The sequence below is a fragment of the Scyliorhinus torazame genome, chromosome 12, assembly GCF_047496885.1.
Source record: "Scyliorhinus torazame isolate Kashiwa2021f chromosome 12, sScyTor2.1, whole genome shotgun sequence".
Taxonomy (NCBI): Eukaryota; Metazoa; Chordata; class Chondrichthyes; order Carcharhiniformes; family Scyliorhinidae; genus Scyliorhinus; species Scyliorhinus torazame.
Window position 1 is genome coordinate 213958656 of NC_092718.1, and position 22518 is coordinate 213981173.

General features: G+C 46.2%; 1 protein-coding gene across 1 annotated transcript; it reads left to right on the forward strand.

Annotated features, from left to right (window-relative positions):
- Positions 1 to 703: 703 nt before the first annotated feature.
- smg8 (SMG8 nonsense mediated mRNA decay factor) lies at positions 704 to 19125 on the forward strand. Its single transcript, XM_072469901.1, has 4 exons — positions 704 to 2336; positions 5481 to 5626; positions 10322 to 11206; positions 16684 to 19125. The coding sequence occupies exons 1-4, from the start codon at positions 824 to 826 to the stop codon at positions 16879 to 16881; spliced, it is 2742 nt and encodes a 913-aa protein (XP_072326002.1). The 5' UTR covers positions 704 to 823; the 3' UTR covers positions 16882 to 19125.
- Positions 19126 to 22518: the final 3393 nt, after the last annotated feature.

The window sequence follows — 22518 nt, forward strand, 5'->3', positions numbered from 1 at the left end:
ATATGTTAATCGTGTTCGTTCTAAAGGAGCTGCACTTTGCAACACCGCCTTTGTGCATGAATAATTCATGTTCATAGGCGGCTCTATTATAAATATGGTAATCAGCTAGCTTTCCAACCATCCCTTCAACAATGATGTGACATTTTAGCTGCCCTATTTTCCTCTCGAATTGTAATTTCTTCCCCATCCCCCAGCAAATAAGGCTGGCGATGGAATCTTTACTTATTTACCCACTTGCCTTTTCTGGTGAAGTGTGGACTTTGCTTGGACCGTTGTCTGTGGCCAACGACCCTCACTCATAATTAAGGGAATGAATGGGACTTTCAAGGAATTTGATCTTTTTTTGGTTGAGGGAACATTCTTCCGATGTGCAGGGAATTTAAAATCTCTGACAGTTGCCTTTTGACAGAGCTGTTAACATTGGGGGAGATGTTAAGAGTAAGACTTGTGATCAGGGATAGTGACGTTTGAAACCAGTTATTGTGAGTAATTTCACGCCCAATGGTTGACTTTGCCAAGGCTGCCTCTTGTCTCTTTTTTAAAAATGTGCAATAAAAATGTTTGTCAGCAAAAGCATTTTGTAGTTTGATGCTGAGAGACCTGGAAGCACGGTTATTGCAGAAGGGCAGGGGGGAGATGGGAAGGGAGGAGAGGGTCTAACTTCCATCCTGCAGTTTCTCAAGCAGATGTGAAGGGCAGGGAGTTTTGGTGGCACTTTTTGTTTCCGGCCGGATGAGATGAACGGCCGGACTCGCTGCCAGGAACGCTTGTGGGCGCAGCGGCTCCTCCGCCGGACGGGGTTGAAGGCGGGACGGCGAGCAAGATGGCGGCGGCCAGGGCGCTGAGGGCCGCGCTAGCCTCGGACGGCGAGGAGGCGGCATGGAAGGATGAGGAGATGTGCGTGGTGGGGATCTTTGGCAAGACCTCGGAGCTGAGCGCCCAGAAACACGCCATCGTCAACACCCTGTGCGACAAGCCGGTCTTCCCCCTGTACCCGGGCCTGGCCAGCGGCCACCAGCAGGGCAACAACTTGCTGCAATGCTACTACAACCAGGACAGCAAAGTCCTCTACCTGCTCCTCACCGCCGTCTGCGACAACCAGCAGCTCCTGCACGCCTGCCGGGCCCTGGCCGACGAGGTCTCCCATGCCGAGGCCCACGAGTTCTGGAAGGGAGAGGAGAAGCTCCACTGCATCCACCTGCTGTACCTGTTCTCGGTCTCCCACATCCTCCTGCTGGTCCACCCCACCTGCTCCTTCGACATCACTTACGACCGTCTCTTCAGAGCCCTGGACACCCTCCGGCAAAAGGTCCTGCCCTACCTGAAGAACGCGATTAAGGATTGCCCGGTAGGGAAGGAGTGGAGATTGAACTGTCGACCCTGCCCCCCGAGACTCCTCTTTATTTTCCAGCTGAATGGAGCGTTGAAGGTGGAGCCCAAGTGTCTCGACCCCTCAAACCTGGATAAGCCCAAGAAGCATTCCCCAAAAAGGAGACTCCAGCATGCCCTGGAGGATCAAATCTACAGGATTTTCAGGAAGAGCAGGGTGTTGACAAACCAGAGTATTAACTGTTTGTTCACTGTCCCAGCCAACCAGGCGTTTGTTTACGTGCTGGCCGGGCAGGGGGACGACCCAATCAGTATGCTGATCGGGCAGCTGAAAAACACCTGTGCCATTAGGGAGCACGAGTCCCTCCCACTGCCTGGGTCACGGCGCTATCAGATGATGAGACACGTCCGCCAGCCATCCTTCATACTGGAAAGCAGTGTCAACAGTTCCAGTGGCCAGCTGGTGGACTGCACCATGAAAGAGTTTCTCTGGCAACATGTGGAGCTGGTTCTGACTAAAAAAGGATTCGAGGATAGTGTAGGGAGGAATCCACAGCCATCACACTTTGAACTTCCAGCCTATAAAAATTGGCTGACCGTGGCCTCGAAGCTCTTTGATGTAATGATAAGCGGGAAGGATGAAGACCTCGGATTTCTAGCCGGGGATCTTTCCTCCAAGATACAGGGTCAACTGAAGGGGCTGGAAGGATTTTTGGACGCAGATAATAAGTTTTCAGAAAACCGTTGCCAAAAGGCCCTGCCTCTGGCTCACAGCGCCTACCAGTCCAATCTGCCTCACCATTACACCACGACTGTTCACAAGAACCAGTTGGCACAGGCCCTACGTGTCTACAGCCAGCATGCCCGTGGGCCAGCCTTCCAGAAATACGCCATGCAGCTGCATGAGGATTGCTACAAGTTCTGGAGTAACGGGCACCAATTATGTGAAGAGAGGAGCTTAACTGATCAACACTGTGTTCACAAATTCCATCTACTGCCTAAACCAGGTGAGTCATAAATCTGAGACTTTCATCTTGGGTAGTGGGAGGATAGAGGCTGGAGAATCCAGTTAGTACATTGCTCATGAATGCAAACAGCCCACCCAGTTGGGGCAAACTGATGGGGCCTGGCAGTACCCTGCAATGTTTATACTCTGGGGTCTTCCTTCAGAGGGTTCAGAGTCTTTGGAACTCCTTTCCACAGACAACTGTGGGGGCAGAGTCCTTGTATATATTTAAGGCTGAGATAGATAGATTCTCAATCATTAAAGGAATCAAGGGTTACGGGGAAAGGGCAGGTAAATGGACATGAGGAATGTCAGACCAGCCATGATCCTATTGAATGGCGGAGCAGGCTTGAGGGGCCGAACGTCCAACTCCAGTTCCTATTTCCTATGGTCTTGTATATCGGCTTATTATTTGATTATAATCAAAGGAAATTTGCATACAGCAGGAAACCATGAGTCTGATATTGGGATTTGTGTTAGCTATAGAAAGGACCATGGCCAAATGCTTATCTCTGTGCATTGAGTCAGCTTCGTCCTGAGAATTTAGAAATTCTCATTGAAGTGAAACAACTCTAAAATTGCTATAGATTGGCTTTGCTTTTATGTAGCTGTATAGGTAAGACAGCCTGAATCAGCAAGAATCTGGACTTTCAATAGCAACAGCAGAGATGGATAACAAAGTACCACACCATTATTAAAATGTAATATGCTATGTGCATTGATGAGCAAGGTGTGTTAAGCCCGATATGTTTAGCAAAGTTTAATAAGCTATTTAAATAGGAAGACTATGTTTTTGTTTATTGTTTCTACAGTAAGTTCAGTAGTATAGCGGTTCTGGCACAGGATTAGCAATGAATAAATTGAAAAGGGAGTAAAATTTAATTCCGTAACCCTGGTTATTTGCAGGTTTATGCCAGGAAAGAAAATAAGAATAAAGCTGCCATTTTGTCCTTAAAACCCAACTGTTAACTAACTCCTTCAAGGAAAGGAACTTGCCTCCCTTTCCACCTTCCACCTTACATGTTGCTCCAATGTTGCGCATGTGGTTGTATCTTAAAACCCACTGCCTGACCTAGCATGCTGCAACATTTGGGGATGGGCATAAATGCAGGTTTGGCAGCATTCATAAGAAAAATGCAGCGGTAGTGTACAATATTTAAGCAGTTAAACAGCGTGTTATTTAACATTTATATGGTGTCAGCTGAGTCACGTGTGCGTCATTATTAACATTAATTATAGAGTAGAAGGTGTTGATATCTCATCATCCATACAAGGGAGACCAATTTCCAGAATCAAAGTTTTGTGAAACTCTGGTTGACTGGGAGGGCAGAGGCTGAACGCTCATCTAGTCATTAAATCTGAGCTGCAGAAGACCGAGCATAGGGAGTGACCAGTAGAAGTTGAAGACAAATGAACAGTACAGGAGTAAGAAGAAGCACCAGAGCTGAAAGACTAGGACCTTAGAGAGGCTGTGACCCAGGAAATCACCCGTCCCACAAAGGGGAAGTCCCAGAAACTCTCGCCTGCTTCCTTTACACCAGGTATTTCTCACCAAATGTTTTTAATAAACTTTTGAGGGATATGGGAGGGCACCGCTATGCAGTTGCATCACAGTCTAGGCAGTGATTCCCTACTTAGGTGGGTCACTACTCTCAGTCACAGAGAAATGAGGATTAAGAACCTGGAGAACAAGATGGATAGTCTGCACTATCTGCACTAGTCCACTTGTCTGCACCTTGTCTGCTTATTTGCATACAGCAGGAAACCATGAGTCTGATATTGGGATTTGTGTTAGCTATAGAAAGGACCATGGCCAAATGCTTATCTCTGTGCATTGAGTCAGCTTCGTCCTGATGACAGATTTATTTGAAAACCACTCACGGTGGTGCAATGGCAAAATATTGCTGGAAATCTGAAATAAAACTATTTGGATTTACTCCTCAAGTCTGCAACACCTGTGGAGAGAGAAACAGAGTTGACATTGCAGGTCAGTCAGCTTTCATCGGAACAGTAGTGAGTCTCTGCTGACAATCTGTTTCATTCCCCCTTCCTTAAAAATGTTTTCCTCTTGCTATCCTGTTGGTGAGAAACCAGGAGAAATCCTCTCATTGTCCAGGGGCTAATGCTGAACCAAAAGGTTGGCTGTCCAGCATGGAACTTTTTGGGAGATGTTCTCTTTTCAGTGAGTCTTTGAACCAAAATCCCCATTTTCTGCTCCCAGAGGTTCAGGAGAGCATTAACATGAGCTTGCATTTATATAGATATATATGTCTATATATATATATTGCCTTTAACATTGTAAAAAGCCCCAAAGCACTTCGGTGGAGCGATTATCAAATTTAGGGAACAATTTAAAAGTACAGGGGCTTAGTCAAGCCCGGGTCGAAATCCATTCCCCTAGACAATATTACCAAAAGCAAAACCGATTACCAGTCATCCATATCATAGAACCTTAGGATAATGCAGCACAGAAGGAGGCCATTCAGCCCACCATGCCTGTGCTACTTCTTTGGTAGGGCTATCCAATTTACTGTAAATAATTTTCCTTCATATATTTATCCAATTCCTCTTTGAATTCTATTGAATCTGCTGCCACCGCCCTTTCAGACTTTCCAGATCACAACACCTTTCTGTGTTTAAAGAGAAGTTTCTTCATGCCGCCTCTGGTTCTTTCTTTAATCTGTGTACTCCAGTTATCAACCCTGCTGCCACCAGAGACGGTTTCTCCTAGCGACCCCTTCAGTAATCTGAACATCTCGATTCAAACTCCCCTTAACCTTCTCTGCTCTAAGGTAAACAACCCCACTTTCTGCAGCCTCTCCACATAACTGAAACCCCAGTTCTAGTAACTTCTCATTGCAATGTCTGGGATGTCGTTGGCTCTGAGCGGAATTTACGTTTGCATACATTACAGTTTTGCTCCTTGAAAGTAATTAATTGTCTTTGAAGCCTTTTGAGACATTTTGACTTGGTGCGCGGCACCATGTTAGTGCAAGCAACACGCCATCATTAACCGAGCCTGGGTGCCTGTCTCCTCTCCCTTTGTCGACTGTGGATTGAAGTGTTGCAATAATGAAATATATAATGATACTTGAATACACTTTTTTTTGTGTGTGTGTCTGTGCGTTTGCCTCTCTCTTTGCAGGGGAAAAACCAGAAGCTGACAGGAACCCACCTGTGCTGTACCACAACAGTCGCGCTCGCTCCACCAGCTCCTGCAACTGCGGCCGCAGGCAAGCCCCTCGAGATGATCCTTTCGACATCAAGTGTGGCAATTATGACTTCTATCAGGTATGGCCAGGATGGCAGGCAGTTCTATGTGTTACAGGTAGACCGAGATATGGACAAAGGGGCAAACACCTTTGCAATTACATGTGTCAGTTTCTCCATCGCTTTCTTCCTAGTTGCAGTGTTGGAAATAAATGGGGAGACATTTTGGTGGCTGGTGATAGAAGTAGATGCCTGGGAGTGGAGCTGGGCATCATGCTGGGCATGTGCTGTAGAATGGGCACAGAAATTTTTAAAAAAAATTTAGACTACCCAATAATTTTTTTCCAATTAAGGGGCAATTTAGCGTGGCCAATCCACCTACCCTGCACATCTTTGGGTTGTGGGGGTGAAACCCACGCAGACACTGGGAGAATGTGCAAACGGACAGTGACCCAGGGCCCGGATTAAACCCAGGACCTCAGTGCTGTGAGGCAGTAGTGCTAACCACTGCGCCACCATGCCACCACGGACACAGAAAATTAAAAGAGAGACTTGAATTTGTAGGATGGCCTTTCACAACCTCAGGACATCCAAGCCTAGTTTATGGCCAACAGGGTAGCACACTGTTTTAATGTAGGAAAAGCAACAGCCATTTTCTTTTTTTCTTCGATTCATTCACACCCAATAAAGTCCCGCAAATAGCAACAAATCTGTGGCCAGGTCATTTGTTTTCGACGGGTGTTGGTTGTGGGATGAAAATTGGCCAGGAAGGGGTCGCACAGTGGTTAGCACTGTTGCTTCACAGCACCAGGGTCCCAGGTTCGATTCCCGGTTTGGGTCACTGTCTGTGCGGGATCTGCACGCTCGCCCTGTGTCTGTGTGGGTTTCCTCTGGGTGATCCGGTTTCCTCCCACAAGTCCTGAAAAACGTGCTGTTAGGTGAATTGGAGATTCTGAATTCTCCCTCTGTGTATCTGAAAGGCGCCGGAGTGTGGCGACGAGGGGATTTTCACAGTAACTTCATTGCAGTGTTAACGTAAGCCTACTTGTGACACTAATAAAGATTATTATTAAAGGAGAACTCCTCTTTGAACCATGCCAGCCTTTTACGTCTGCCTCATTCAAAAGATGGAACCTCTGACAGTGCAGCACTCTCTCAGTACTGCGATGAAATAGCAGCCTGAATTATATGCTCAGGTCCTGGAGTGCAACTTGAACTTATGACCTTCTGACTCAGCGGCAGGCAAGTTGACTACCACTGCGCCATGGATAAATCCTTGATCCTGTTTGACATGTGTACTGAGAGTGCTGCATTGTCCAACGTGCTAATCTTCAGAGGAGATCTCATGGCAAGGCCCCTTCTGCCTGTTTAGGGAGCTTGGTTGAATGTTAAAGATGTCCTCAGCCATCATTTATTTCTCGATTGTATAAACATCAAAACATGTAAGATACTGAAAGAATGTAACAGGTTAGATTCTGAAAGGCTGTTTTCCCCAACTTAGGGCAGACTCAGGATAAGGGACTAGCTATTTTGGAGTGAGAGAGGAAATTTCTTTATCCCAGCCATTGTGAATCTTCGCAATTTTCTACCCTAGAGAGACCAGTAGTTTTCAGACATCGAGTATGTTCAGGAATTTAGATCAATTGATTGTTTTGAACTAAGGGAATGAAGGGATATGGGTTTCTGTTCCAGATAGCCAGGCGGTGAAGAATCTTTTCATGCTTATAAGCTTTTACTTACAGGAGATGCACTTCACAACCATGTACCGCCAAACCCAATAACCGTAGTTTCAATCTTCCTTGTATGGGAGCATAATTGAATCTCCTGTAGTGCCCACATCCTGAACACAATTAACATTGGGGATCGAGAGTGAAGGTGGCGTTGAGGTCAAGGATCAGGTGTGATCTTGTTGAAGGGTGAAGGGGGTTACATAGATTACATAGAACATACAGTGCAGGAGGAGGCCATTCGGCCCATCGAGTTTGCACCAACCCACTTAAGCCTTCACCTCCACCCTATCCCCGTAACCCAATAACCCATCTGACCTTTTTGGTCACTAAGGACAATTTAGCATGGCCAATCCACCTAACCTGCACGTCTTTGGACTGTGGGAGGAAACCGGAGCACCCGGAGGAAACCCACGCAGACACTGGGAGAACGTGCAGACTCCGCACAGACAGTGACCCAGCGGGGAATCAAACCTGGGACCCTGGCGCTGTGAAGCCACAGTGCTATCCACTTGTGCTGCCCTTAAAGAGTCCAAAGAGCCAAACAACGTACTCTTGCTCCTGTTCTTAACTGCTGTCATCTCACCATCTGTGCATGCAATTGTCATATTTACTCACATTAGAGTAACTTGCACAATGCCAATATCTCAACGTGAAGCACTTTGCTGAGAGTTATATTAAGCTGTGTTAGGATACCAGACCAGAGCCCAACATTTGTTATGATACCAGACGAGACCCTCAAACAATTATTTTAATTTGTACAACTGAGGGGAAAGGATACTTCACCCCAGGAATAACTCTGAACCATGGATATCTATTATGTTAAAACAAACTTGAATTTAAACACAGAATTAACCACGTTAACATCACATAAATAGCTTCACAATTATCAGTTAAACAGTTCTTAACATATTAGGCTCCAGTTCAAGGAGAAACGTGAACTTATTATCTACATCTGCTACTAAATCCAATTAAGCAATCCAATACAATTCATACACCACTTATAAATAAAGTTAACAAAACAGGTTTACTGGCTGAGTTGTGTAGAGACCTTTGGAGAGAGTGCCTTTCAAGAGCAGATCCAGTACACTTCTGCTCAACCTAGCAGCATTTGGCAAAACTGCTGTTCAATTTACTTAAAATCCTTCTGTCTTGTCAGACTCCAATCCTATGGCAAACTGCACAACAACAGACAGACCATGGCTCCTCCCATTAATTACATCAATTGTATCCCACCAAGATGTCACATGACCTGCTTGGCTAGAACTAAATACCACCCCTCATAAATTATCTACATGAGAGGGGAATCTCCAGCCATTGTAACAATATCCAATTAGTATTCATCTGTAACCAAGTAAGTGGTCGGAATCAATCATGACCTCAATTTTTATGACACCTTACTTGCAGCTTTAGCAGAACACAGACTGGATACCTTAACCTAGGTCCTTTAATAACATTACTGCAACAAAAAATACCTTAACCCAAGCTTTTAAAAGCATTACTGCAACAGATATAAAATGTAATATATAACAATTTCTACATTCATCACAGGTACAATATAAATACAAGATTTCTTCCTGAAAATGAGTCACTTATGGACTATTCAGGACATTTACCAAAGAGAAAAATGTTAATTTACATTCTACACAGGGCAGTATGGTGGCGCAGTGGGTTAGCACTGCTGCCTCACAGCACGAAGGTCCCAGGTTCGATCCCGGCTCTGGGTCACTGTCCATGTGGAGTTTGCACATTCTCCCCGTGTTTGCGTGGGTTTTGCCCCCACAACCCAAAGATGTGCAGATTAGGTGGATTGGCCACGCTAAATTGGAAAAAATGAATTGGGTACTCTAAATTTTTTTTTTAAATTTACATTCTTCACTTTAGAAACGTGTCTCTAAGGGGCAACACGGTGGTGCAGTGGTGAGCGCTGCTGCCTCACGGCACGAAGGTCCCAGGTTCGATCCCGGCTCTGGGTCACTGTCTGTGTGGAGTTTGCACATTCTCCCTGTATTTGTGTGGGTTTCGCCCGCTACCCCCCCCCCCCCCCCCCCCCCCCAAACAACCCAAAGATGTGCAGGGTAGTGGATTGGCCACATTAAATTGCCCCTTAATTGGAAAAAAATGATTGGATACTCTAAGTTTAAATAAAAAAGAAATGTGCCTCTAAATGGTTTCTGAAGCAGGAGATCAATTTCCAAGATCTCTGTTAAATAATTTTGCCTTTTTTGCTCTGCAATAAGTCCCAGTTCTTCCAGTCTCTCAACTAATGTTTTATGTCCATTACATTATCCTGCTGAATCTACAGGATGCAATCTTTTTTAAAATAAATTTAAGGGTACCCAATTATTTTTTTTCCAATTAAGGGGCAATTTAGCGTGGCCAATCCACCTAGCCTGCACATCTTTGGGTTGTGAGGGTGAAATCCAGGCAGACACGGGGAGAATGTGCAAACTCCACACGGACAGTGACCCAGAGCCGGGATCGAACCTGGGACCTCGGCGCCGTGAGGCATCAGGGCTAACCCACTGCGCCACCGTGCTGCCACCTTCCACATTTTGGATCACCTCAAGACATTTATCAAACACTCTGTTCGAGCCAGAGAAGGAGCTATTTGGACAGAAGGTCAAAAGCTTGGTCAAAGCGGGAGTTTTTAAGGAGCCTATTGAAGAAGGAGAGGTGTAGAGAGGGAATTCTGGAGCTTGGAGCATGGTCAACTGACAACCAATAATAGAGCATTGGGGATGCAGAAGAGGCCAGAGTTGGTAGAGCACAGGTATTGCTTGAGGGCGGTAGGGCTAGAGGAGGTCACAGAAATTGGAGAGGACACGGCCGTGGAGGGATTGGAAAACAAGGATGAGAAGTTAAAATTAAGGCATTGCCAGAATGCGAACCAATGGAGATCAGCGAGCAGAGGGAAGAGCGAACAAGACGCGGAGCGAATTAGGACACAGGCAGCAGAGGTTTGGATTGTGGAATGTACTTCCAATACTTGATGTGGGGAAATTGTAAATTGTGTCGTCTGACTCTCTGTTTTGATATATTTTTGTAGCTTCAAGAGGAGAAATGCTGTGGGAAGCTTGAGCACTTCTATTTTCCTGTCTTCCAACCGAGCACTCCTGACCCGGCTCCAGCCAAGAACGATTCAATTGTATCGTCACTGCCCCCGCAAGAGGGCGAAGGGGAGAAAATGAAAGAAAAAGAGGCCCAGACCCAGGGGGAAAGCACCAGTCTCAGTCTGGCACTCAGTCTTGGACAGTCCACAGACAGCCTGGGCACGTTTCCCCCTGATCCCCATGCAGGGGGAGACAATCCTGAGGCCCACGGCCAGGGAGGGGAAGCTAAACCGGAAAAGCGGCCCAGTCTTGTGGATCGGCAAGTGTCAACGGTGGAATATCTACCCGGCATGTTAAATTCCAGTTGTCCTAAGGGACTTTTGCCCAAATTTTCCAGTTGGTCTTTTGTCAAACTGGGGCCTTCTAAAGCTTACAACTTTCACAGGGGCCTGGACCAGAGTGGCTTCATTCCTGGGACTAACTACCTGATGCCTTGGGACATAGTCATCAAGACCAGGTCTGAGGACGAAGTGGACATGGACAGTAATTCCTGGCCTGCCCCCAACAAATCTGTGCCGACCAAACGGGCTAGCACCGTGATTGGCCGAGGGAGGCGGCGGGACGACATTGCGCGGGCATTCGTTGGTTTTGAATATGAGGATTCGCGGGGTCGCCGGTTCATGTGCTCGGGGCCAGAAAAGATCATGAAGGTAATGGGGAGTGGGCCAAAAGAGTCTGCCATCAAAGCCCTCTCCTCTGACATGCCCTTGTACATCCTGTCTCCATCCCAAGGCCGGGGCCTTAAGCCGCACTACGCCCAGCTCACAAGGCTGTTTATTGTGGCTCCTGATGCCCCGTTACAGATCGTACTCACACCACAGGTAAGATTCCAGCGCCAAAAATGTTTGTCTCTTCCAGGCTTGTCAAGACGGCAATCTCGACCTGTAATCTAGAGAGTAATAAAAGCAGCAAAGTGACTTGAAAATGTAAACTCAATCAGGCGGGCTTGGGACCAGCTCTTGAGTCATAAAAAATGGAATTCTGCTACGTTTACAACCCATATTAAGGGTTAGATCAATTTAAACCACTCCTTGTTCTGTTTCTAGCCTGTGTTTGTTTCAGTTCCATTCAGTGTTTATGCTCAAACCGGTTGTCAGTGCAGACACTGGTTGTCTATTGAGTCCTTGATTAAGTTTTATTGCTTCTGATGGGGAACATAATAAATTGCAGACATTATCACCACTCTTTGCTAGGGTTTCAAAAAGACATCATGTCAAGTGTGTGAAATTTGCACATTTATATCCGTTTCATGTAAAGTACATCCAGCAATAGTTATCAGATGTGCATTTTCACTGTAGAGAAGACTTTGAGTGACATGCGACTGTAAAGTAGTTGTGGAAACGTTTCACCCACAAGTTACAGTGGGGACAATTTGAACTGATGTTTTAGAGCACCAAATAAGACATATTAGCATAATATTCGAATATTAACTAAAATGCCATAGTTAACGCACTATTAAACTGCCAGCCGTAAGTTGATGAATATAATTGTTTTTCAATGCATTTGGCGATAGGGTTGGTAGAGAAATTTGTCACGCTGCAGAGGCACCTAGTGGCCAGAGCTTACAACTATATTGTGACAGTTGACATGGCAAATGTGGGGGTGGCACGCGGCGCAGTGGTTAGCACTGGGACTGCGGCGCTGAGGACCCGGGTTCGAATCCCGGTCCTGGGTCACTGACTGTGTGGAGTTTGCACATTCTCCTCGTGTCTGTGTGGGTTTCACCCCCCACAACCCAAAGATGTGCAGGTTGGGTGGATTGGCCACGCTAAATTGCCCCTTAATTGGAAAAAAAATAATTGGGTACTCTAAATTTAAATTTATTTTTAAAAAAGGACATGGCAAATGTTAAAATAGCAATTTCCAACGTAAACGCTGGCACAAAAACATGACCAAAAATTGTGTTGACAGGTTGTGCATGTACTTCTGTATAAGATTTTTTATAACCTGTTGTGATGATCTGTGACCCAGAAACAGCACAGTAAGGAACATTTGTTATTTCTTTAAAAGATCTATGTACTCTTCATAATTTTAATGTTTGAAAAGGACCTTTAAGAGTTTCCATTATTTGTAAAGGGATCAATTGTAATTTTCTTGGATAATAAGAAATTCTGGTCCATGTAACCTGCAGCCCCTGACCTGGCAGCAGTGTCAGCTGAGACTAAAAGCCGAGTGGCCATTCACAAAGGAAAGTTGCAGCGGGGGAGAGAACAGGGAAGGCACATTTGCCAGAGTGTATGTAATACAGTTAAACAGTCCAGAAAGCAAAAGATAAGTGTTGGGGCGGTGATTGTGAACTGGGCAATCTTACTGCTGCTAAGTTTCCCAGAGTCGACGGGACTGCTTAACGGGGTTTTGTTTTAAAAGGGGATGGATGGATAAAGGATTCTCTTGGGAATCTGAGCCACCCAGACTGTTAGCCTAGCAAAGGATACTCTGCAGCAGTGTGCCGTTCAAGGGGACGACCGGCGCTGGAGACCTTGGATAGAATATGGTTGCCAGTAAACATGACTCGAGGTCGGATTTATTTACTGGGAAAGTGAGCGATCCTGCCTTCCGGAGGCCAAGTTAGCTAACCTTGGTATGTGGTGCCATATGCCTGCGGCGAGTGATGGGGGTTCTTGTGGGATGTATCTATTTAAAGTGAAATTTACCTTTTTTAATTTGAAGTTTTAGTTACCTGTTAATTCATGTTCACTAATTCCGATTCTTGGAAAGGTAAAAGATACAAAAAGTGGAATCACGTTGGTAATTTCTTCATTTGGGGGTTGTTTACTTAATATGGTTATTTTGGCTCCCCATCAGGATCAGAACAAAATATCCGTACGGTGTGTAAAATGCATTTGCTGGTAATATTTGAGGTACATTAGCAAAAAATGTAGATGAGTGGAAATTTTAAAATGTTTGAAAATAATGTCCAGAGTTACTTCACAATCACAGCGAGGGCTTTAATATTCTAGCAAGCCAATACAAATCAGAGTTGTGAGTATAGTGAAATTGTTCATTCGTCTGCCGAAAGGGATTAACAGTTGTGAAGTTGTTGCAACATGTTTCTTGTGATTAAGTGACCCACTTTGGTAATTGAACAGTAAAGAACAGTACAGCACAGGAACAGGCCCTTCGGCCCTCCAAGCCTGCGCCAATCCCGTTACCTATCTAGACCAACCGCCTGTATCCTTCTATACCCCGTCTGTTCATGTGTCAATCTAGATAAGCCTTAAAGGTCTCAACCACCTCACTGGCATTCCAGGCCACCACCACCCTCTGTGTAAAGAAAACTTCCCCCGCACATCTCCACTGAACCCTGTGCCCCCCTCACCTTGAACTTGTGCCCCCTTGTAATTGTCATTTCCGCCCTGGGAAAATGCCTCCAACTGTTCACCCTATTTATACCCCAAATAATTTTATAAACTTCTATCAGGTCGCCCCCTCAGCCTCCGGGAGAACAATCCCAGTTTATTTAATCTCTCCTCATAGCTAGTACTCTCCATACCAGGCAACATCCTGGTAGACCTTTTCTGTACTCTCTCCAAAGCCTCCACACCCTTCTGGTAGTGCGGTGACCAGAATTGGAAATAGTATTCCAAATGTGGCCTAACCAATGTTCTATATAACTGTAACCTAATTTTCGAGCTTTTATACTCGATACCCCGTCCTATGAAGGCAAGCATGCCATGTGCTTTCTTTACCACCATTTCCACCTGTGCTGCCACTTTTAAGGATCTGTGGACCTGCACGCCCAGATCTCTCTGTGTGTCTATGCTCCTGATGATTCTGCCATTTATTTTCAGCTCCCACCTGAATTGGATCTACCAAAATGCATCACCTCGCATTTGTCTGGGTTAAATTCCATCTGCCATTTCTCTGCCCAATTTTGCAGCCTATCTATCCTGTTGTATTCTCCGACAATTTCATCATTATCTGCAACTCCTGCAATCTTAGTATCATCCGCAAACTTGCTAATCAGACCCACTACGTTTTCTTCCAAGTCATTTATATATATTACAAAGAGCAGAGGTCCCAGTACTGATCCCTGCAGAACATCACTAGTTACAGACCTCTATTCGGAAAACCAGCCTTCCACTGCTACTCTCTTTCTTCTATGGCCAAGCCAATTCTGAATCCATCCAGCTAGTTCAGTAAGTTAATGTTATTTGAAGCTTACAAAATTCTTACAGGACTCAAGAGGGTAGATGCAGAAAGATTGTCTCCCAAGGTCTATAAGCAGGAGAGACTGTCTCAGAATACGAGGTAGGCCATTTAGGGGTGAGATGAGGAGGAATTTTTTCACTCGGAGGGCTTTGGAATTCTCTATTCCCTGAGGTCAGTGGAAGCTCAGTCATTGATCATGTTCAATATTGAAATCGATCGATTTCTAGATATTAAGGGATACTGCGGGAAATGGCATTTGAGGTAGAACATCCAGTTGAATGTCAGTGGAGGCTCGATGGGCTGAATGGCATACTCCTAATTCCTATGTTCCTATTGGTGCCCCCTGTAAAAGTGCCTGTGGGTAAATCTTATCTGAATTAAATAGCTTCCCATTTAAGAAAGCTTTTTCTTTCTTTGTTCATTTACTGTCTGTTGTAGTGTTTGCTTAGAATTGTCATTCCTTTAGAATTTAATCTTTCAGAAAGTCAGTTCTTTATTTCTTCTCCTGACTCAAGAGGGGCGAGAGTTGTCACTGAGCTTAGGGGGTCAGCGGGGTTCAGTGGGGGCACTCTCGCCTCTAAGTCAGTGCGCTGTACATTCCAGGCCCACTCCCGGGACTTGACTCCATGATTTGGGCTGATGCACTAGTGCAGGACTGAGGGAGATCTGCACTGTCAAAGGGTGTTGTCTTTTGGCGAAGACGTTTAATCCAAAGGCTCCTTCTGCCCTCTCGGCTGGCTAAAAAATCCCACAACATTGTTTGAAGACTTGCTGGAGAGTTCTAGCCAAAGTCCTGCACCAATAGTTATCCAAGTAATGACACTGAAACAGATTATCTGGTCAATCATCTCATTGCTGGTTAAATTGGCTGAATGCTGGTCTTAACGGGGGCATCAGAGGGAAAAGCTGCACGGGGCTGAGGAGCCTTCCAAAAGCTGTATAATGTTGACGGTGTCTATGGAAACATTTGTAAATTAAAGCACTTTTTTTGTGATGGGTGGAGGACGGTGGCTGAATTGGATGAAGAGAAAGAAGTTTGGAGGGTAGGTCATGTCCTATGGGATGCGTTTGAGATTTTATTTAGAAAAGGCCCAACCCCTCACCAACTCTATGCTCCAAGACCTCGAGCCGGCTGCCTGAAAGGGCATTGGAAGCACACTCAATAATTCAGTTCAGAAAGGAATTGGATTTAAGTGCTCGATACACTTGAAAAGAAACGATTTGCAGGAGAGTGGGGAGCTGGCACAGCCATGCCTCCTCCACCTGAGAGAGCAAACGGGACGCGTGGTTTATTGTTTCGTCCAAAAGACTGTGCCCCCCCTTATGCGGAAGCTCTTGGTGCTGGAGTGGGAGTGTCAGCCTGCATTATGTGCTCAAGCCTCTACAGAGGGAGTTGAAACACACCCCTTTCTGAGCCAGAAGCAAGAGTGTTTGCCCACTAAGCTGAGGGTTAATTGATGGGTGGCACGGCACAGTGGTTAGCACTGCTGCCTCACAGCGCCAAGGATCCGGGTTCAGTTCCAACCTTGGGTGACTTGTGTGGAGTTTGCACATTCTCTCTGTGTCTGCATGGGTTTCCTCCGGGTTCCCCCCACAGTCAAAATAGATATGTAGGTTAGGTGGATTGGCCAGGCTAAATTGCCCCTTGGTGTACAAAGATTTTTTTTTTTCCTTTTATAAATTTAGAGTAGCCAATTATTTTTTTTCCAATTAAGGGGCAATTTAGCGCGGCCAATCCACCTAACCTGCACCTCTTTGGGTTGTGGGGGTGAAACCCACACAGACATGGGGAGAATGTGCAAACTCCACACGGACAGTGACCCAGGGCCGGGATTTGAACCCGGGTCCTCAGCGCCGCAGTCCCAGTGCTATCCACTGCACCACATGCTGCCCTTAGTGTACAAAGATGTGTGGATTAGGTGTGGATTGCAGGAAAATGGGCCTAGGTACGGTGCTCCTTCAGAAGGGTCAGTGCAGACTCAATGGGCCGAATGGCCTCCTTCTGCGCTGTAGGAAGTCTATGGTTGCGGTAGGTTTAGAGAATCCCCATTCTGTGAAACATTTGTAGAGGTTTTTTTTAACATGCAAGTGCAAGAACATAGATTTTTTTTTTTGGTGTAAATTTAAATTTCTCTTTACCTTGCAGGTGCAGCCTGGACCCCCACCCTGTCCCGTCTTTTACCCCGAAAAGCAGGAAATACCCGTTCCGCCGGATGGACTCTGGGTGCTCCGCTTCCCCTATGCCTATGTCACAGACCGTGGGCCCTGCTTCCCTCCAAAGGAAAACCAGCCTCTGATGAGTTACCGGTTGCTACGGGGGATCCTTAAGGCCATCCCGCAGTGATGATGCTTCCCTAACCACGCGATGCTCGTTCTTTTTTTTTGAGAATAAAAGAATCCTCTATCCCCCTCACCTCCATCTTTAAAACCAGAATGGAATGGGAAGGATCGAATGTCGGACTGACCCAAACCAACATTTCGGGTTGAACCGAGAATCCTCGGTGGTGTGAATCGTCTCCTCGACCGAATAGGCCGGGCTGGTCTGCAGAATCAGTTTTTTGACTGAAAGGGTGAAGGACCGACTCCAAGCCCACAGGCACTTGCCATTGCAGTATTCCTCATGTTATAACTGTGCGTATCCTGGTAAAATGTGTTGCAATCTATTTCAGTCAAACCTCCGCATGAGGGAAAAATCCACATTTTTGTTTTTTTCCAGTAAAGTGCCTTCTTCCTGTCATGTGATGTGAAGCCATGTGAACTCGCGGCAGCCTGTTGTCAGCCAGTCAGCGGTTGATGATGCAGTGATTGGTTGGTGCCAGACGCAAACTGACCTCGGTGATTTAAGAGAAGGCTGGTGGTTTCAATTCAGGGTTCTAACGCCGACCCACCAGTACAACTACTGAGTAACCTCAGCCCAATGCTCAGCTGCACTGTACCCTCCGGTGACCACTTCCCAGGATCCTGTCGGGTCTTGGCAACCTTTACTTGGGTATGTAAATGTGGGTTTGGGGAACAGCGAATTCCTGTCTGGTAACCTCTAATTCTATTGTGGTGCTGCGAGTTACGAAAAGTGGTTTTGTCAACTTGCAGACTCCTGCAATCTGGGTAAGCAGTGCTGGGGAGGGAAGAGTTAACTGTGGTTGTGGGATTTTTTCCTGTTGGTTTTGGGTCAGAGTCCATGAGGATGTTAGCTCAGACTGGTACTGTAAATGGTGTTTGAATATTTGCTTGCTGCTAGTTGAATAGCCCAGCAGCAAACATGTGTCCCTTGATGTTTTGAGTATCTTTGCTTTCAGCTGTTGCTGGGTGAATCTGGTAATGCAGTGTTGAGAGTTCTTTCTTGTAAAAACTACGTGATTGAACTATCTTGATGGACTGCTGGACAACAGTGCAGTCCAGCATAGTGCCAAATCGGACAGAGCGTGAGGTCTCACGTTTAATCTCCTGGTCTTTGCTGAGTTGCGACAATTCAGCAAACTGCCCTCTGCCCTCCTGAGCTAGGGAAGTGTGAGAAGGGAGGATTGGCTGTAGTTCCTATTTTTGACTGTTGGCTGCAGTTGTGCGGGTGGAAAATGCCTCGAGAATAGAATTGAGCTCAATTGTGATGCTCCCCACGGGCAAATAGCCTCACTGTCTGGTCTGCCGCATGAAGAGCAATCCTGCAGGTGGAGCAGTATACCAGGGCAAAGCAGCAAGTTTGGAAAAGAAGGGATAAAATTGAGAGAGAGGAATGAAGTTGGAATTCGCTCCAGTGGGGGACGATGTTCAAATTTTCAATTAGATATTGTCATTTTCTTTTGTGTGTTCTGAAATATAATGCCTTCTCCATGAACATACTCTCCGTGAAATGGGAGTATCTCAGGGCAGAGTTCCTCCCGGTGACAGTTACTGGCTCCAGCAGCCCCCAGTAGAGCTCTGACAGGTAATGGCTACAGAACAACAACTCAAAATGTTTGGACTGGGATATTTGATTTGTGACATTAGCTAGAGCTTGTGTCAGATTGGGAAACGCTTGCTTCAGTCACAACCCAGTCACTAACAGGTGACGCTCACTTGTTTTCACTAACGGCAGCCGCAGGTTTCAGTGACTGCCTTCTCTGAGCAGGTGGATGCAAGTTCAGTGTCGAAAAAGTGTCCCTAATTTGACAAGCCCTGTTGCAGCGATGAGAACGCCCCTTTCACACCTGCCAAGGTGTGGAGTTCGTGTCTAACCTTAAAGTCTGTCAGCTAAGCTATGGGGTGAAGTTTATCTCTTATCTCTCAAAAGGGCTTTTGCTGTCTTGAGTCCTGGAGTGAGTTTTACCCCTGGGATGATGGGAGTTCAGTCTGGTCATTTGCTTTTGAGGCCAATAGAGAAGGTGCGAATCTCTAAGCAGTTGTGTGGAAGGAGGTTGGTCTGTTGGGGAGGATGGCGTGTGCGAGCTTGCTGCTGAGGCTGATAGAAGTGTTGAGCACTGCCTGAGGTCATATTAGATGTGCAAAGGTTCTTGGGGTTGAAAATTTAACGTTATGGATGTAAAATGCACCTCGTGGCTTAAGGTACCAATTCTCACTTTCCAAATTCCAAATTAAAATATAATTGCAAAAATCTACGAGTGCGGTGCCTTTTATTCAATTTAATACCTGTTTTTCTTCCAGATTAATCAGACAACCCCATTGATGAGCCCTTTCAAAGGAGATCAAACTTGAGGGGTTTTTTTTGTACGTGGGATGCAGGCGTCACTGGCGATGCCAGCTTTTAATGCCCATCCCTAATTGCCCTTGAGAAGTTGGTGGTGAGGCACCTTGTTAAACCACAGCAACCCATCTGGTGTAGGTACACCCACCGTGCTGTTTGGGAGGGAGTTTTGATCCAGCGATACTGAAGGAAAGGCGATATATTCCCAAGTCCCGATGCTGTGTGACTGGGAAGGGAGCTGGTGCTCCTGTGCAATGCAATGCACACTGATGGAATTTGGGATCGCCTCATGAGAAGGGCCCGGTGAGGTGAAGAGCTGTTAAACGTTTTTCAATCAGGATTGTCCAACGTGACTCGTGTCTCCCCTTCTCACCCCGCCTGTGCTTTTGCCTATTTACAAACGTGACTATTCAAAATTCTCCTCACCAGCCTCCCAATCTCCATAAACTTCACTTCATCCACAACTTCTTTCTTTATATTCTTACACATAGGATAGGATTATTGCTGGACCAGCATTTATTGCCCATCCCTAATTGCTGTGGATCTGGTGTCATGTGTAGGCCAGACCAGGTAAGGATGGCAGATTTCCTTCTCTAAAGGAGGTTAGTGAACCAGATGGGTCTTGATGACAATCGACAATGGTCATCATTCAACTTTTCCAGATTTTTATTCAATTCAAATTTCACCATCTGCCACAGAACCCGGGTCCCCAGAACATCACCTGGGTCTATGCATTACTCTCCCAGTGACTATATCACTACACCATTGCCTCCACTGTGCTACTTATATGGCAGCACGGCGGTGCAGTGGTTAGCACTGCTGCCTCACAGCACCGAGGACCCGGGTTCAGTCCCAGCCCTGAGTCATTGTCCGTGTGGAGTTTGCACAATTTCCCCGTGTCTGCGTGGGTCTCACCCCCACAACCCAAAGATGTGAAGGGTAGGTGTATATTGGCCACGCTAAATTGCCACTGAATTGGGGGGGGGGAAATTGGATACTCTACAAAATAATTACAAAAAATGGTTCCCTGAGCAGACTGTTGTTTCACTCCTCCTGATGTCCTCAAGGTGACTGTGGTGGTGAAGACACAGTGGCTCATCTTTTTATTAGATGTGCAGAGCAGGCCTGGGAAACAAATGTGCTACTTTTGTCAAGGTTCATCCTCAGCAGCTCTGCGACGCGAGACTCTGTCCTCTACGGGCTACGCATCAAGATAAACATCGATTCGGTGAACGACGTTCTTTAGTCTGCCTGAAACTTTTGATTTTCCAGTGTGAAGCGTTGTCCTCGACTGTGTTGCAGACTGGCATGTTCCCAAGTCCAGGACTACGTGCTCAGGGACACACGAAAGCTTGAGGCAGCTGCCGGCAGCGCATCGGGGAAAGATTGGTGTTGAAGGCCTTTCAGCCATAGTACACCAAGAGGCTGAAAAATTTGTAAATCCTTTGGCTCAATGTCTACCAGTGAATACAAACACAAAAGAAGTGGAATTTCACCGAGTCACTCATTGTATGGAGAAAAAATGAATTGTAGCACAGACTATTAAATTTTCAATTTTAAATGCTTTTCATCCAGGCTGTGTGCCTGATATGGAACGTAGTTAGAAATACGTTCTTTAAACGTATAGTTTTCCATAAGGGACAGGTGGTTTGGTGGGGTCCAACTGCTTGGAGCATTCTGCGTTAGTGTTGCCAGACCCATCCTTCACAACTCTGGGGGACAGGTAGAACCTCAGCACACAATGATACGTGTTGTTTGCACACAGCTTGATGCACATAAAGATGGCAACAGCATGGAGGTGGCCATCAGCATGGAGGCAATGATGGGTAATTTCTTTCTTCCTTTCGAGCAGAGTTTTTCAAACTTTTTCCCGGGACTCACGCCAGTCGACCTTCGCCAGCCGACCTTCGACAGGTGCCGACCGACCTTTGTGACACGCGCCATGTTCACTGACCAGGGCAGCACGGTAGCACGGTGTTAGCACTGTTGCTTCACAGCTACAGGGTCCTAGGTTCGATTCCCGGCTTGGGTCACTGTGTGGAGTCTGCACGTTCTCCCCGTGTCTGCGTGGGTTTCCTCCGGGCGCTCCGGTTTCCTCCCACAAGTCCCGAAAGACGTGCTGTTAGGTGAATTGGATATTCTGACTTCTCCCTCAGTGTACCCGAACAGGCGCCGGAATGTGGCAACTGGGGGCTTTTCACAATAACTTCATTGCAGTGTTAATGTAAGCCTACTTGTGACAATAAAGATTATTATTATTTAATGTGAAAGGGGGCCTTCTTTGTCCTCACAGTCTCATTTGAATCGGGTTCAAAGGAGCAGAGGGCAATCAGGTGCAGACATCAGCTGGTTCCTTTGTGCTGTTTCCATCTTTATGAAACCCGAAAATCCAATCTCCAATCCAATTTTTGGTCATGTTTTGTGCCAGCGTTTACGTTGGAAATTGTTATTTTAACATTTGCCATGTCTTTTTAAAAAAATAAATTTAGAGTACCCAATTTTTTTTTCCAATTATGGGGCAATTTAGCGTGGCCAATCCACCTAACCACATCTTTAAGTTGTGGGGGTGAAACCCACACAAACATGGGGAGAATGTGCAACTCCACACGGACAGTGACCCAGGGCCGGGATTCGAACCCGGGTTCTCAGCGCCGCAGTCCCAGTGCTAGCATATAACACACATCGGCTTTGCCTCCTTATTTGCATTGGCACAATTGACAAAACCAAACCTCAAGAAATCATCTTTATACTTTGTTCCGAATTAAGTTTCTTTTTTCAGGGCCGATAACGAGAGGCCCTGATGCTCTAACACTACCGATGCTCTAACACTACCAATGCTCTGTCCTGTCCAGCTCTCTCAAGCAGACTCTTTTACGAGATCCTGTCCAATAGGTAAACTGCCTATTCGAGTCTCTTGCCATCTCTTACTGTTAAGAAAACCATTGATTGTTAATAATTCACGCCTTGCTTGCCAGCAGCTGCGAAATCGAAGCAACTCTGCTCCCTGCTTTGACGCCAAAAGAATGTCTCTGGATGATGCATCATGTCGCACCCCCGAGTTTGACAATCACTGAATTAAGGGGTAATTTAGCGTGGCCAATCCACCTATTGTGCACATCTTTTGGTTGTGGGGGTGAGACCCACGCAGACACTGGGGGAATGTGCAAACTCCACATGGACAGTGACCCAGGGCCGAGATTCAAACCCGGGTCCTCAGCGCCATAGGCAGCAGTGCTAACCACTGTACCACCGTGCCACCCAGAGCAGGTGGATCCAATTGTGGATTCCCTCCCCAAACCCCAT

What these genes read in the sequence shown, in the direction of transcription:
- smg8 (XM_072469901.1), top strand. Translation starts at nt 824, where the DNA reads ATGGCGGCGGCCAGGGCGCTGAGGGCCGCGCTAGCCTCGGACGGCGAG. An exon ending in CCATCTACTGCCTAAACCAG is followed by an intron (nt 2,337 to 5,480) that starts GTGAGTCATAAA and finishes CTCTCTTTGCAG; the next exon opens with GGGAAAAACCAGAAGCTGAC. An exon ending in GCAATTATGACTTCTATCAG is followed by an intron (nt 5,627 to 10,321) that starts GTATGGCCAGGA and finishes ATATTTTTGTAG; the next exon opens with CTTCAAGAGGAGAAATGCTG.